A 13,142-nucleotide genomic window follows, 5' to 3' on the forward strand; every position below is an offset into this window, starting at 1 on the left:
ATATAAATTCGAAACACGAATAATATGAATAATCAAGATTTTTGCCTTCAGCGTTGTTGTGATAATATTATGTTATTAAATTTGCATTAGTATGTCGAACTCAAAATTTCTCTCTTTCTCTTCCTATACAAACATGCATTATTTCTACAACATTTCCATTTCTTCGCGTATAGAAAAGTACATTCATAAACTTTGTATTTTTTCCATTTTGATGCTTGTTCAATTTTTATATAAAAAATTTAAGCAACTTAATAAATAATACGAGAGAATTAAGATTTAATTTTATTATTTTTTATACTATTTGTTTTATATATATAGTAAAATTTTGAAAACCCATTATAAATGTACAATATTTTTGACAGGAATGATATACATATAATGTATATAAAATAAATTATATTTTTGTATAAAAATGTATATCTTAGATAAAAATTACTTGTGACACATACGCATATATATGTGTGCAGGATATAAAATTAAAAATGTAAAAATTGCTACAAATGTCCAAATACATATGTTTATTTTTTCTAACAATTTTGTTCATGTAGTTAAATATAGGACAAATGAATCAATAATTACAATTGTTTTTCAGATTCGCCCACTTGAGGGTGCTTGCGCCAGCAAACATGCGGCTACGCTTGTTTTGTATCGGTAAGAACAAATTGATATTGATTGGGGGATATTGAATTCACTTAATCACGTCACATCTTCATCCTGTATAATTACATTTCATATAATTATCTAATGTAATAACCGAGTTGTTACGTTAACATGTGACCGAATAAGCACATGAGAAAAACTAACAAAAAACCAACGCAAGAAGTCACGCGGCAATATCCGTCGGTTTTTCTCTGGAGAAAACAGAAAGATTAGCAGAGATTGCAGAGTCGAGAATAGAGAAAAGAAAGTTCGCAATTTGTGACGTGTCCCAACGTCAAGTATAACCTTCGTCTCGATAATCGAAGAAGATGAAAAGTTTCCAAGCAATTGTTAAGCAATCCTATACTAACTTTACCTTCCGTTCATCGAATTATCGTGCCGTATAAGCTCTCATATACACCATTACTCGTCACGCAATCAGTGTGGCATTCTTTGACAATGCTTGTGTCTTGTCAGCGCGAATCATTAAAGAAAAATGTAGAAAAGGAGGGAAAAATGTGCATGTATGAACGATTACGTAGTCGCGAACATGACATATGAAAAAATTTTCAACTAAATACATGTTACTTTATATACTCTATTAGTAAATGGAGAACAGAGACTATATTCTTCTTCTTGCAAAAAAATAGTAATTTTGTATAAGTTAAGATATTATTAAATCTTACACACATGATTTTTTAAATCTTTTATACAAATAAAGAAATAATAGATGGATAGTTAATATTGTTACAATTATAACTCATAATTAAATAATAACAAAATTATGCAAAAGAAATTTAATCAACTTAAATTACAAGCCTTTTTATTAAAATTGTATAGTTTCTTGAAACGATTACTTTGATTAATATTTATTAGAATGGAAACGTGATTCTCATAATTCATAACGCTTTTAACGTCTCGGTTTTGATCTCGGTGTTACGGTCCAGACGAGTTTTAAATTTCGATAGTGTCTTCGCGCAAGGTCTACAACATTTTTTCGTAACATCCTCTAATTAAAACGAATTAGAGATAAGCCAGTGCGCCGCTGACTAGCATTGTTCCAGCGCACTTTTACGTATTACGGGGTCACCCTTTACGGTTACGATCATCCTCACTTAAAATAAAGGTCAAGTGTATGCAGCGTACCGTGTTAACGCAATTGCTATCGCCTTCCCTTTTCTTACGAATCTTAAAAATGGACAACGCTAAAGTTGTATGAGGAAGACAAACATTGAAAAAATAAAAAAAAAAAAATTTTACACTATAAGACAAACTTCTCTAATTTTTTCAAGTTAAATAATAAATATTGCAGTTGAGAAATTTTTGATTTTATATATATATATATAGACTACACTAATTTATCAAATTATCTTCTGACATCTTCTAAGAAAAAGATAATTAAAGTAGAGATTTTAGCTGCTGCATCTAACACAATAAATGTAGTATTTTTCTTATAAAAGTGTTAGATAAGAAAAATTCGTGGTGCGACGAAATAGACAAGAAAGGGTTAAGCTATTTCCGCCGCAAAGCTCCCTTCGGGCAGGTTACGTCAATACTCTGACGCGATCGTGCAACGCTAGTGTAACCACGTAACGGTCAAAGATCCTCTCGAACGATGCATCGAGTACCGTGCTCGGATTATCTTCTTAGATCACGCGAGGATCGGGCTGCATCTTGATCTCCGCCCTATTGTTTCGAGGTAACCAAAACCGAGGCTATCAACCGGCAACAGGAAGATGTACGAATAATGGTACGGCAATATTGTTGCTTGAAATAGCCTTTTGCTCAAATTATGCGTAGTATGAAAATTAATGAAGATAGAGAGAGAAGAAACTCCATTAAATTATTTATAAATATAGAAATATAAAAATGAAAGAAGATTTTTAAATTTTCACGTACAATTATGAAATATCTCTTCTTTTTATAATCGTGTTTGATCCATTATGTACTTAATTCAACAAACTTGAAAATTAATGAAAAGAAATTGTTACAAAGCGAAGTTTGCTTCATTTATGCTTCCATACGTAATTGATTCCCGAAAGAAATTTTATTAGCAATTTTGTAGAGATTAAAATAAAAATTACGAACAGATTTGCGACTTTAAATATGACAAATGGTGGTCATAAATTATCTTTTATTGCTATATAATTACTTTTGTCGCCATAATTTATTTTACACTAACTGTCGCATTATATACTTCGTTATTCGAATAATTAATCAAAAATAATTTTATTAATTTGCAGCTAATCCATTCAATTTAATATATTTGAATTCATAGATTACTGAGTGCGGAAGCAAAACATTCAGCGCACGATACGAAATGATTTTCTAAATTACTCATGATCTGCTATGACAGTGATATTATTTGAGCCATAGAGGTCATGTCAATCGTATTTACTAAGTTACATACGTCTACGTTGAAGTAAAGTCACCATTAAATCTTAATTTATCAACGTCAAGTTGTGCGGCTCCGGGAGTAGATATCAAAATCGTTTAATAATTACAGTTATTAATCATGAACGATATTCTTCGCGATAACAGGAAAAATTAATCAAGATGTTTGTAATTCACTTTGCTATTTTTCTTACTTATTTTACATCATTTATTAAAGTTATTTTCGATAATTTTATATTTTTGATGTTATTACATGTTGTAAGAGATTAAACGATACATTAATAAAGCGTGTCTATTATTTTATAATTCAGAATCAAGATTTATTTGGAAAACAAAAATACCCAAAATGTAGGTAGGAATAAAAAATCTCTTTTCTTTTTATCGTGTTTTTAACATAATCGACTTGGTTATTTTTTTTTATCGAGGATATCATTCTTCTAAACTTTCATAGAGCTCGAGATTGTAATCTGGATCTCCTCGCATGCCTAAGAACCAGACTTTTGTATCTGCTTAACAAGTAGCTTGCGTGATCCGCGGACCAGCATGACGGTGTCATTGCGAAAACAGGAGTCTACAATTCTCGTGGAACACCATACATGCACTTCTGAAAGCCTCCATTCGTGCTGGCTCGTTTCTCTCTCTTTCTCTCTATTTCTATCCGTTTCTTTCTTATACGCGCGATTCTTTCCTTTGCACTTGTCTCTCTTCCTTTACGCTTTTTGATGCGATTTACGTACCGCCAAGCGTGCGAAGAACTCAGCTTCTTTGCGCCTACGCTCTAAGCGCGCTCGACAATGCTCCTTAATTAATTAGACGGGAAGTTATGTCAGAGATTTTTCAAGACACATTTCTCTTCTGTGGGACTTGCACGCAACCTCTCGTCATTGCGACGAATTGCGACGGTTACTGGCGGTGGCGTCGACAGCATAAAAGCCTTTAGCGCTTGAGATAATTGATGTGATAATAAAAATTCTTCCCGTGATGGATTTGTAATGAGCTGTCGTAATATATAACTGTGCCAAATAGGGAACATGCAATTCGTCAAGGTACATGCCCGAAAATAATGCCGTCTTGTTTGTATCTGTTTCAGCCTTGCTGGCTGTCGCTCGTTCAGCTCTGGTAAGTTACTTCCGTTCTTAAACAGATATTATGTCATTAATAAAACCGTAGAGTAAAAATATTTTTTAGATAACAAATATCATAATTTTTCGCAATAAATTTATTTCATCTGTGTAAGTTCAAACTGTTCTTGTATCGTAAAAGTGTATTAAAATTCGTATAAATTTTATACGAGTCACTTAAATTTTTCTCGATTAATATATATCTTCTTTCCCACGTTGCGAAATAATTTTCGATTGCGCAAATTTAAGTATTCTCATATTAATCGATCGTGACTGTATTGCTGTAACATCATAACGATCACAATAATCGAGAATACGACGCTCCTTTGAACGCTCTTTTTTCCGCTCACGATTCTAGCGTGATATCATTTATATACAATTTATAAATCTGATATATATTAATCGTTCAAGGGTATCGTGATTTCAGCAACAGGTAAAACGTTATCTGCTTAAAATATGATGTGTACAAAACGAGAACAATATACTGAGTTAATAAAAAATCCATTAATATTAATTATATTGTAATTAAAATATCATTTAACTTCAATATGTGCAATTATGTTATGCAATTTTAAAATGAATTTTTTTAACAATACAATTAACTTTCTATTAAAATAAAATTCATTTAAATGTATTAATAAAGATGTGATTCTCTTCTCTATTTGTAGTTCCTTTTAAACCTAATTATAATTTAATTGATTAATTAGGTATTATAATTTTTTCATTTTACAGAAAATTATATAATTATTTCTTATAATATATATTTTGTTATTTGTGTTTAATAATAGGCTGACGAGGGATATAATTATCCCAGACCTACAAGTCCTCTTATACCAGGTGGGCCAGGAGGAGGTCCTGGCGCAAAACCAGGAGGAGAATTTCCAGGTACATCCGGCGGATATCCATCTGGCCCAAGCGGACCCAGAGAACCAGGAAGAACAAATGGTTATCCATCTGGTCCATCAGGACCGTCAGGATTTCCAGGTGGACGTCCAAGCGGTACACCAGGTGGACAACAGCCTGGATTCCCATCCGGCCAAGGGCCTTCCGCGGGATATCCTCGGGAACGTCCCTCTGTTCCATTTCCAAGTGGTGAGCCAACAGGCAGACCTGGAACAGGTCCAGGTGGGTATCCATCTGGCGGGCCAAGTGCACCAACCGGACCGGGTGCACGACCAGGATTTCCAACAGGACCAAGTACTGGATATCCTGGTGGCAGGCCTAATGGGCAAGCACCAGGCGATTTTTCAGGTGGACAAAGGCCTTCCGGATATCCAAGTGGACAACCAGAAGGTCCTGGATATCCTAGTGCACGGCCAGGTGGACAAGGACCAAGTGGAGGCTATCCAGGTGGAAGGCCTAGTGGTCCGGGAAGTGGATATCCTAGTGGAGGACCAAGCACTGGCTATCCAGGAGGTGCTCAGAGACCTGGTGGTGGCCCAGGTCCTCAAAGACCAAGCGGATATCCAGGACCGGGTGGTCCTCAAGGACCTGGAGGTCAGCAAGGTCCAGGCGAAACATCTACCGGAGGTTATCCTAGTGGTAGACCAGAAGGACAGAGACCAGAAGGTTATCCAAGTGGACCAAGCTCGCAAAGACCGGGAAGCTACCCAAGTGGCCCAAGTCCGCAAGGCCCGGGCGGCTATCCTGCCCCAGGCCCACAAGAAGCAGAAGGGTATCCAAGAGGCCCATCACAAGGACCAGAAGGATTTCCAGGTCGACCAAGTTCACAAAGACCAGGAGAATTTCCGGGTGGACCAAGTGCACAACAACCAGGAAGATTTCCAGCTGGACCAGGTCCACAAGAACCAGGAAGGTTTCCAGCTGGACCAGGTCCACAAGAACCAGGAAGATTTCCAGCTGGACCAGGTCCGCAAGGACCAGAAGGTTTTCCAGGTAGACCAAGTCCGCAAGGGCCAGAAGGATTTCCGGGTGGACCAAGTGCTGGCCAACCAGCAGGACCTGGACAGCACAGAGGACCTGGGGAATATTCTCATGGTGACGAGGGAACGTACGATGAAGGTGATTACTCAGCTATTCCCGGCGAGCCTGGTCGCGATTATCCTATATTAAGTGAAATTCCGGAGACTGGTTTTCGTTGCGATGCGCAACAATTTCCTGGTTATTACGCTGATGTGGAAGCCCAGTGCCAAGTTTTTCATGTATGTGCCAATAATAGAACCTTCGACTTTCTTTGTCCAAATGGAACGATTTTCAATCAGCAATTCTTCGTCTGTGTATGGTGGAATCAATTTGACTGCAGCTCCGCACCAAGTCTTTACTATTTGAATGAAAACCTTTATGACTATACTATTATGGGAGCACCTGCTCAAAGACCCGGCACTGAAAGACCTTCAGGACCTTCTGGACCTACTACATACCCGGGAGGTCCTGGTCGTCCAAGTGGTCCAAGTGCATCTGTTCCAAGTGGTCCAGGAGGTCCAGGTGGTCCAGGAGGTCCAGGTGGTCCAGGTTATCCAGGAGGTCCAGGTGGTCCAGGTTATCCAGGAGGTCCGCAACGTCCTGGTGGTCCAGGTTATCCAGGAGAACCTCAAGGTCCATCGAGACCGGGCGAATATCCAGGAGAACCTCAAGGCCCATCAGGACCAAGTACATATACAGGGGGACCTCAAGGCCCATCAGGACCAAGTACATATCCAGGAGGACCTTCGGGTCCTTCGGGACCAGGTAGATACCCAGGCGGACCTTCAGGCCCGTCAGGACCAACTGGACCAGGCGGTTATCCAAGCGGTCCTCAAGGACCAACGGGTCCGGGAACTACAAACGGTTTTCCGGGACGACCGGGAGGTCCAGGACCACAAGGTCCATCTGGTCGACCAGGACCTGCATATTTAGGTCCGTCAACTGGACCATCAGGACCTCAAGGACCTCAAGGACCAAGCGGAAGACCTCAGGGACCTTCTGATCCTTCTGGACCTTCAACAAGACCGCAAGAACCTAGCCGTCCCGGCGGTTATCCAGGACCAGGCGGACCATCTCCAGGATATCCCAGTGGCCAGCCTCAAGGACCTACTGGATCGCAGGGCTACCCAGGTCCGGGTACACCGGGTGGTCGTCCACAAGGACCTAGTGGACCAGGCGGATATCCCAGCGGTAGACCAAGCGGCCCGTCATTCCCAAGTGGACCAAGTGGACCAAGCGGACCTACTGAACCGGGTATCGGGACGAGTTCACCGTTCCCTCCGAAGCCAGATCGTGAGTACTTGCCACCGCGGATCGGATAATTGTGAAGCTAAACTTCCAGCAAAAATCTAACGATAATTCTCATTGTTGTTAATGCTGGATGAAATGTGTAAATATGGGCATACAATTTTAGGTATCGATTATTCGTATTGCATTCACTTTAACATATAAAGAAATTTTTCATACGCGTTTATCCTAAGGTTTCCATATAATCAATTAAAAATTTACATTGTTGCCCAATTAATTTTATTAGTAAAATATATTTATTAAAATATATACATGTATATGTAGTATATATTTTGTATATAATATATTTTTTATATTTTACTAATAATCACATTTTAAATATATATTTATATAATTATAATATACAGAAAACCACCACTATGTAAAGAAGCTTATAAAATCCTATCTATAATATTTTGAAATATTTATAACTATACCATATTTTTCTCTAATATATTATCTTCAATTTTTTATTTATTTCTTATGAAAAATAAATAACAATGTATCCCGATTCGTGCAAAAATGGTCTGAATTTTGCATATATTACATTACACATAAAGAGAAGTACTTAATGGAAACCTTATGATGAAATTATGAATAATATTAAGATATATACGCTGAATGTGTGTGTGTATTTGTCGTTGTCTAATGAAATCTTAATTAACCGTGACTAGAAGTATTAAATATTTTTGATTTTTTTCGATTTACTGTTTTATAAATCTTTTTATACCTATATTACACAAAGTAAACATTAATATAATCTAAAAACATTAATAAGCTATAATCGAATTTTATAATTTTATATATTGAAGCAAAAAGATTGTCATCGATTTACACTATTATTAATAGTAATATTATTACTAATATTAATAGTAATAGTAATGTTACTCTATTGTAATAGTAATATAGTATTATTAATTACCAATATAATTTTATATTAGTATTATCATTATTATATTACTCTGCAATAGACTTTATCGACCAATTTATATAAAAACTGAAAAAAAACATTAACGTGAATACATGCAGCTTTATTGTAAGTATTATAAAACGCTACATATTTATTTATTCAGCTTTAATATAAAATATGAATATTACAACTTACGATCAAAAGAACTGAATCGGGCGTCATGCGGCATATCATCGATATTTTTGTACCATTCGAAAAATAAGAATTTATTAAATGTAATCAAACGTGAAATCAAATGTATAGTTTCATACTTTAAGGCAATTATGCCTTACGCGAAGTGTCATAATAACGCAATTTTAACACAGTTAGACATATATTTATACATATCTACAAACACAAAATTGTTGATTATAAAACATATAAATTATATATGTAAGGATTTATTCTATTAATATAATTTGAGCTACCATATAATTATATTTATAGAATTATAAGCACCACACACAGACATATCTTAGCGAATAATTTATAAGACTTATAATATATTTACTAAATACAAGTGTGTATTTTTTATAAGAATGTCATATAAGATACTTCAAGATTGAACATTTTAAAGCAGAAGCGTTTTACAAATATTATAAGTAAATTATGGCAGAATTTGATTTCTTGTCTTGTTTATGTATTATTATAAAAAAAAGCGCCATAATTATTTTCCAATAATTGTCTGATAAAATAGTGTGTGTTAAAACTATACATCATTAATTAATCACTCCAAGAATAACGAAGCAACGAGAGCAAGGCCGATTCTTTTTGAGAAAAAAAAAAAAACATTATCATTGTCATATATTATAATTAAGCATCGCATGACATAATATATATACATATAACTATATTTTTTTATAACAATGGTTTGAGACTCCTACGTGGGATGCCATTATGTATATTTTATGCGCGAAATAAAGGAAACACCTTTGCAAGAATTATGTTGTCTCTATTCAGTATCAGGTCCCGCGCGAATTACTGAAATCCGCGCAAGACGAGTAACTACACACGCGTTACTACATATTGCCTTTCCCTTTCCTCTCATTACTATAATTAGTCATCTAAAATTGTTCGCACGTCGGGGGTAGTTACATAAATTCGTACATACGCGGCCTACGTGCGATCATCGTTTCGCGATTTATATAGTTGCGTGTATTTCGCAACGGCCTCTTCTCTTGTCTTCTTCACGAGAGAAGGGATGGGATTGAGGCCCGAGTCATTCGACGGGCAAATGATTTTGCGGATTCCCATGGCAGTGACGTTACATTAGATAAACGTTGCGAGAACGTACACTCTGCGGTTCGTTCACGCGTCTTAAATTGTCTGACATAGGTAACTGGGTCGTAAGAAATGCCTCATCCTGCTATTCACATTCGCTCTCGTCGGATTGTTTCAACGCGCTACGTGACGCGTCGAGAGAGGGAAAAATGATACTTAATCATCGCGCGAGGGGTGTCAGGTGCGGATGAAAATATGTAGATATATGAAACGCATATATGAAACGTATATTCGTGTAATCGGTACATCTTCCATACTGATTCTCTTGGCGTTATCGCACGAATAATCGGACGTCCGCGCTGTTGTAGTTTGTAATGAAAGGAGTTATACGCAGGACCAATTAAACTTTGGTCTGGAAAACGTGCCTTCGAGCAAGATAACAAAGGTCAATGGCTAATTAACAAGGCGCGCAAATTAGAAACGTAATTCGTGTGCATTGCTACATCGCAAACGTATACTGCTTATTGCCGCAAATCTATGTTACTAAATGATTTGATAACGATAAGTGGAAATGATAAAATCTCGAATCGTAACCGCAAAATGTAAGCCGCAGATATTAGCATTAAATGACTAATTTAACACTAATTAAATGATGCATTGTACGAACTGTTTTATTATTATAAATATTGCAATAAATTCGTTTTTTTTTTTTACAGAGGTAAAAGGCTATCAAATTCGCTTATAATATTAATTTCAACAAGCGTTTCTTTTCACTGCAATTATTAATATTACAAATATGTAATGTTACATAATTATTAAAATTAAATGAAGCGCATATTCCTTCTCGTCAAATATTTTATATTATAGAAAATTAAAAATTTATTAAAAAAACCTTCAACCATATTTCCTGAAAATATGTGCAGCTATTTCCTGTTACATTAAGAGCTAATCAAATTATTACAAGATAAAAGCGGATTGAAAATATGTAATGTACTTAATACATTATGAATCACTTCGCACGAATACATAATGAATGAATCCAGTGCGAAACGCGGATTTTGTTTCATCAGCCAGCTGACGACGAAGGTCCCGCCGGATATACATACATAAATCGTGTCCGCGGACGGTCTCGCGCTTATTTGGTGCAAACCGCAACAAGGCGGACGGTCGTGCGAAAAAATGTGGAAATTAATGAGAAGGCGCCGCGCGCGCATAATCCGCTTGGAAATTACCGGTCGGTGACGCAAGGCAACCTTGAATGGCATGCGAACCATTCTGACTCGGAAAAGTGGAGCATTCGGAACGACCGCAGTGACGGATCACCTGTTAACACATCTGCCTTACAGCTCTCGACCTTTTGCAGTTGGTGCCGATTCTACCACATCAGGCACGTAACGTTGACTATTTTCGTTGTAGGAAAGATAGACAGATATATACTGCCTCTATTATCGTTCGTATTTCTCTCTTAAGATCATCATTACCGTATGTGTACTTAATTAGTACACGTAATTAAGCTCACTTATGCATAATACGAATAATTAACGAATCAGTTAAGCGTTCTATACAACGATCGGAAGAATGAAGATTTTAGATGATAATGTAATTTACATGATACTTTTACGAAATAACACGATTTGTTGCTCTGTAAAAATATTTTCTAACATATTCATGTAGAATAAAATATGTAAAAAAAAAATAAACAAAATACATAAAATATTTTTATGGAAGTAGAGTTTCGCAAACTATGGAATAATCTAAACGGAAATCTCACTTTTACCTTTACAGTGTGATATAAACGGGTGTAAAAATTATATAAAATAAGAAAATAAATGTTCCTTTCAGTCAGCCGTGAAGAGAATTTAAGAGAGGATTATCATTGCGCGCGAGTGATTTACGAGCTTAAAATGAAAATTATTAGCGTGTAATTTTGCAGTGCGACGCACGTTAATGGTAAATTGTATTTTTAGGAATTAATATTCACCTGTTGCATAATAATCGCGTGCACACTCAAAACGTAATCTTTTTTGCAATTTATCTACCACCTCGAGACATCGCGTTAGTATACCTTATACAGGGTATCGCTCGATGGGGCACGCCGATGCGGCGATGCAGCGATGACGAAATTTGTCAGCTCTTCAACTACCGAGATGCATTATTGCATCTTCGTGATACGATACGGACGATGAAACTCGCTGTCACGAGAAATAGGACGAAAAACGGCAGCAGATGGCGCGGCCAATATCGCAAGGCGATTTGTGCAATTTCTGTAGATTGTAAATTGCACAAATGATCATGCATTACGGGAGATGTTCGGTCAAAGCAATGCATTTTGCATTTTGTAAATTTTTCAAATCACAGACTAAACTTTCGCCTTATGGCGTCGCTATAGAATCGACACACTCTTGTGAGTTTTCGAATTTACATGATAAACCAAATTGCATGCTGCAAAATATGTACCTCTCGTCTTTCTACAAACTGTCCGATGATCTCACATAATGATATATTTGCGTCTCTTCAATATGAATTCTTTAACGAACTTGCAAACTGTTCCTTCAAAATATGGTACTTTTTAATGAAAAAGTTTCTTTTTTATTTGTATTAGAAGAAAAATTGGTGAAAATAAAAATAGTATAAAATACCTAGGGAGATAATGAAAAAGTGGAACATATGTAAATGTGGAACAATTGTAATATTGCATTCCAACTTGACGGCGATGGGTGGTAATTATATGATGAAATCACAACCGGGAAAGGTTAAACGAGCTTCGATCAATGCGTGCAAACGTCAAACGTCGCGCAACCGGTTCGCGGGATCAATAACCGTCATTGTCAGGGTCGATTGCGACATAATGGTAGATACGCAATAGACGCATTGTCGAAAGCTGTAATTTGACTTCTGCGAACAATGCGACACATTGCCATATACATACATGCCGCAACATCGAGGCCGACACTTATTGCAAATAGGGTGGATTTGATCCGCACGAAGAACGGCCAAGTAATGAAGAGTGGCCGGGAAAAAGTTGACTTCTGATGATGTTCATTGGTTGAATAATAACGGAGATTGCGGGCAAAATGTTACTTATACCTTTCGGCGTCGGTCAGCCGTGCGGTCCAAATCGGTCGGTGATTTGATTCACACTTTAATCGTGTTTCCTAACTCGGATCGTGATCTGAGAATGAGAGGCTTGATACAGAAGTGTGAAAAGTGTAGCATTTATAAGCGCGCTTTAATATATAATTAAATAATAAATGATTCATTTAATATTGCGTAAGCACATGAAAATAAACGAATTTTATACGAAAGGATTATATACGTATGATGACATATGTATATCTAATTAATAAAAAATATGACTTTGTTAAATTAATAATTATTAGCACGGATATATACATATGTCAAATTTTAATTCCCTTAATACGTGTCGTTAAAATAATTAAATTGAATTTCGATGAAACTGCTCTCGCGCATTTCTTCCGAAAGATCGTTCCATCATAATGACCCAACTTGAACCGCGATGGGTTTCGCGATGAATCTGACAGAAGTTCGACCCGAGCCTTGTTTGCTCATGTAAATTACTTATTGCCGTGATCGAACTGTGACCCTGT

The 13,142-nt window shown here is 36.5% G+C and overlaps 1 protein-coding gene across 1 annotated transcript; it reads left to right on the forward strand.

Annotated features, from left to right (window-relative positions):
* The first annotated feature begins 626 nt into the window (after positions 1 to 626).
* LOC114933530 (uncharacterized) lies at positions 627 to 7,412 on the forward strand. The gene is made up of 5 exons (XM_085484285.1): positions 627 to 651; positions 4,124 to 4,152; positions 4,943 to 5,915; positions 6,024 to 6,593; positions 6,654 to 7,412. The coding sequence occupies exons 1-5, from the start codon at positions 627 to 629 to the stop codon at positions 7,397 to 7,399; spliced, it is 2,343 nt and encodes a 780-aa protein (XP_085340411.1). The 3' UTR covers positions 7,400 to 7,412.
* Positions 7,413 to 13,142: the final 5,730 nt, after the last annotated feature.

The sequence above is a fragment of the Nylanderia fulva genome, unplaced genomic scaffold (genome assembly GCF_048542155.1).
Source record: "Nylanderia fulva isolate GAGA-0341 unplaced genomic scaffold, ASM4854215v1 Scaffold3, whole genome shotgun sequence".
Classification (NCBI taxonomy): domain Eukaryota; kingdom Metazoa; phylum Arthropoda; class Insecta; order Hymenoptera; family Formicidae; genus Nylanderia; species Nylanderia fulva.

Coding starts and splice junctions, on each gene's coding strand:
- LOC114933530 (XM_085484285.1), top strand. CDS start 627: ATGCGGCTACGCTTGTTTTGTATCG. Junction 652..4,123: donor GCTACGCTTGTTTTGTATCG/GTAAGAACAAAT, acceptor TATCTGTTTCAG/CCTTGCTGGCTGTCGCTCGT. Junction 6,594..6,653: donor TGTTCCAAGTGGTCCAGGAG/GTCCAGGTGGTC, acceptor CAGGTGGTCCAG/GTTATCCAGGAGGTCCGCAA.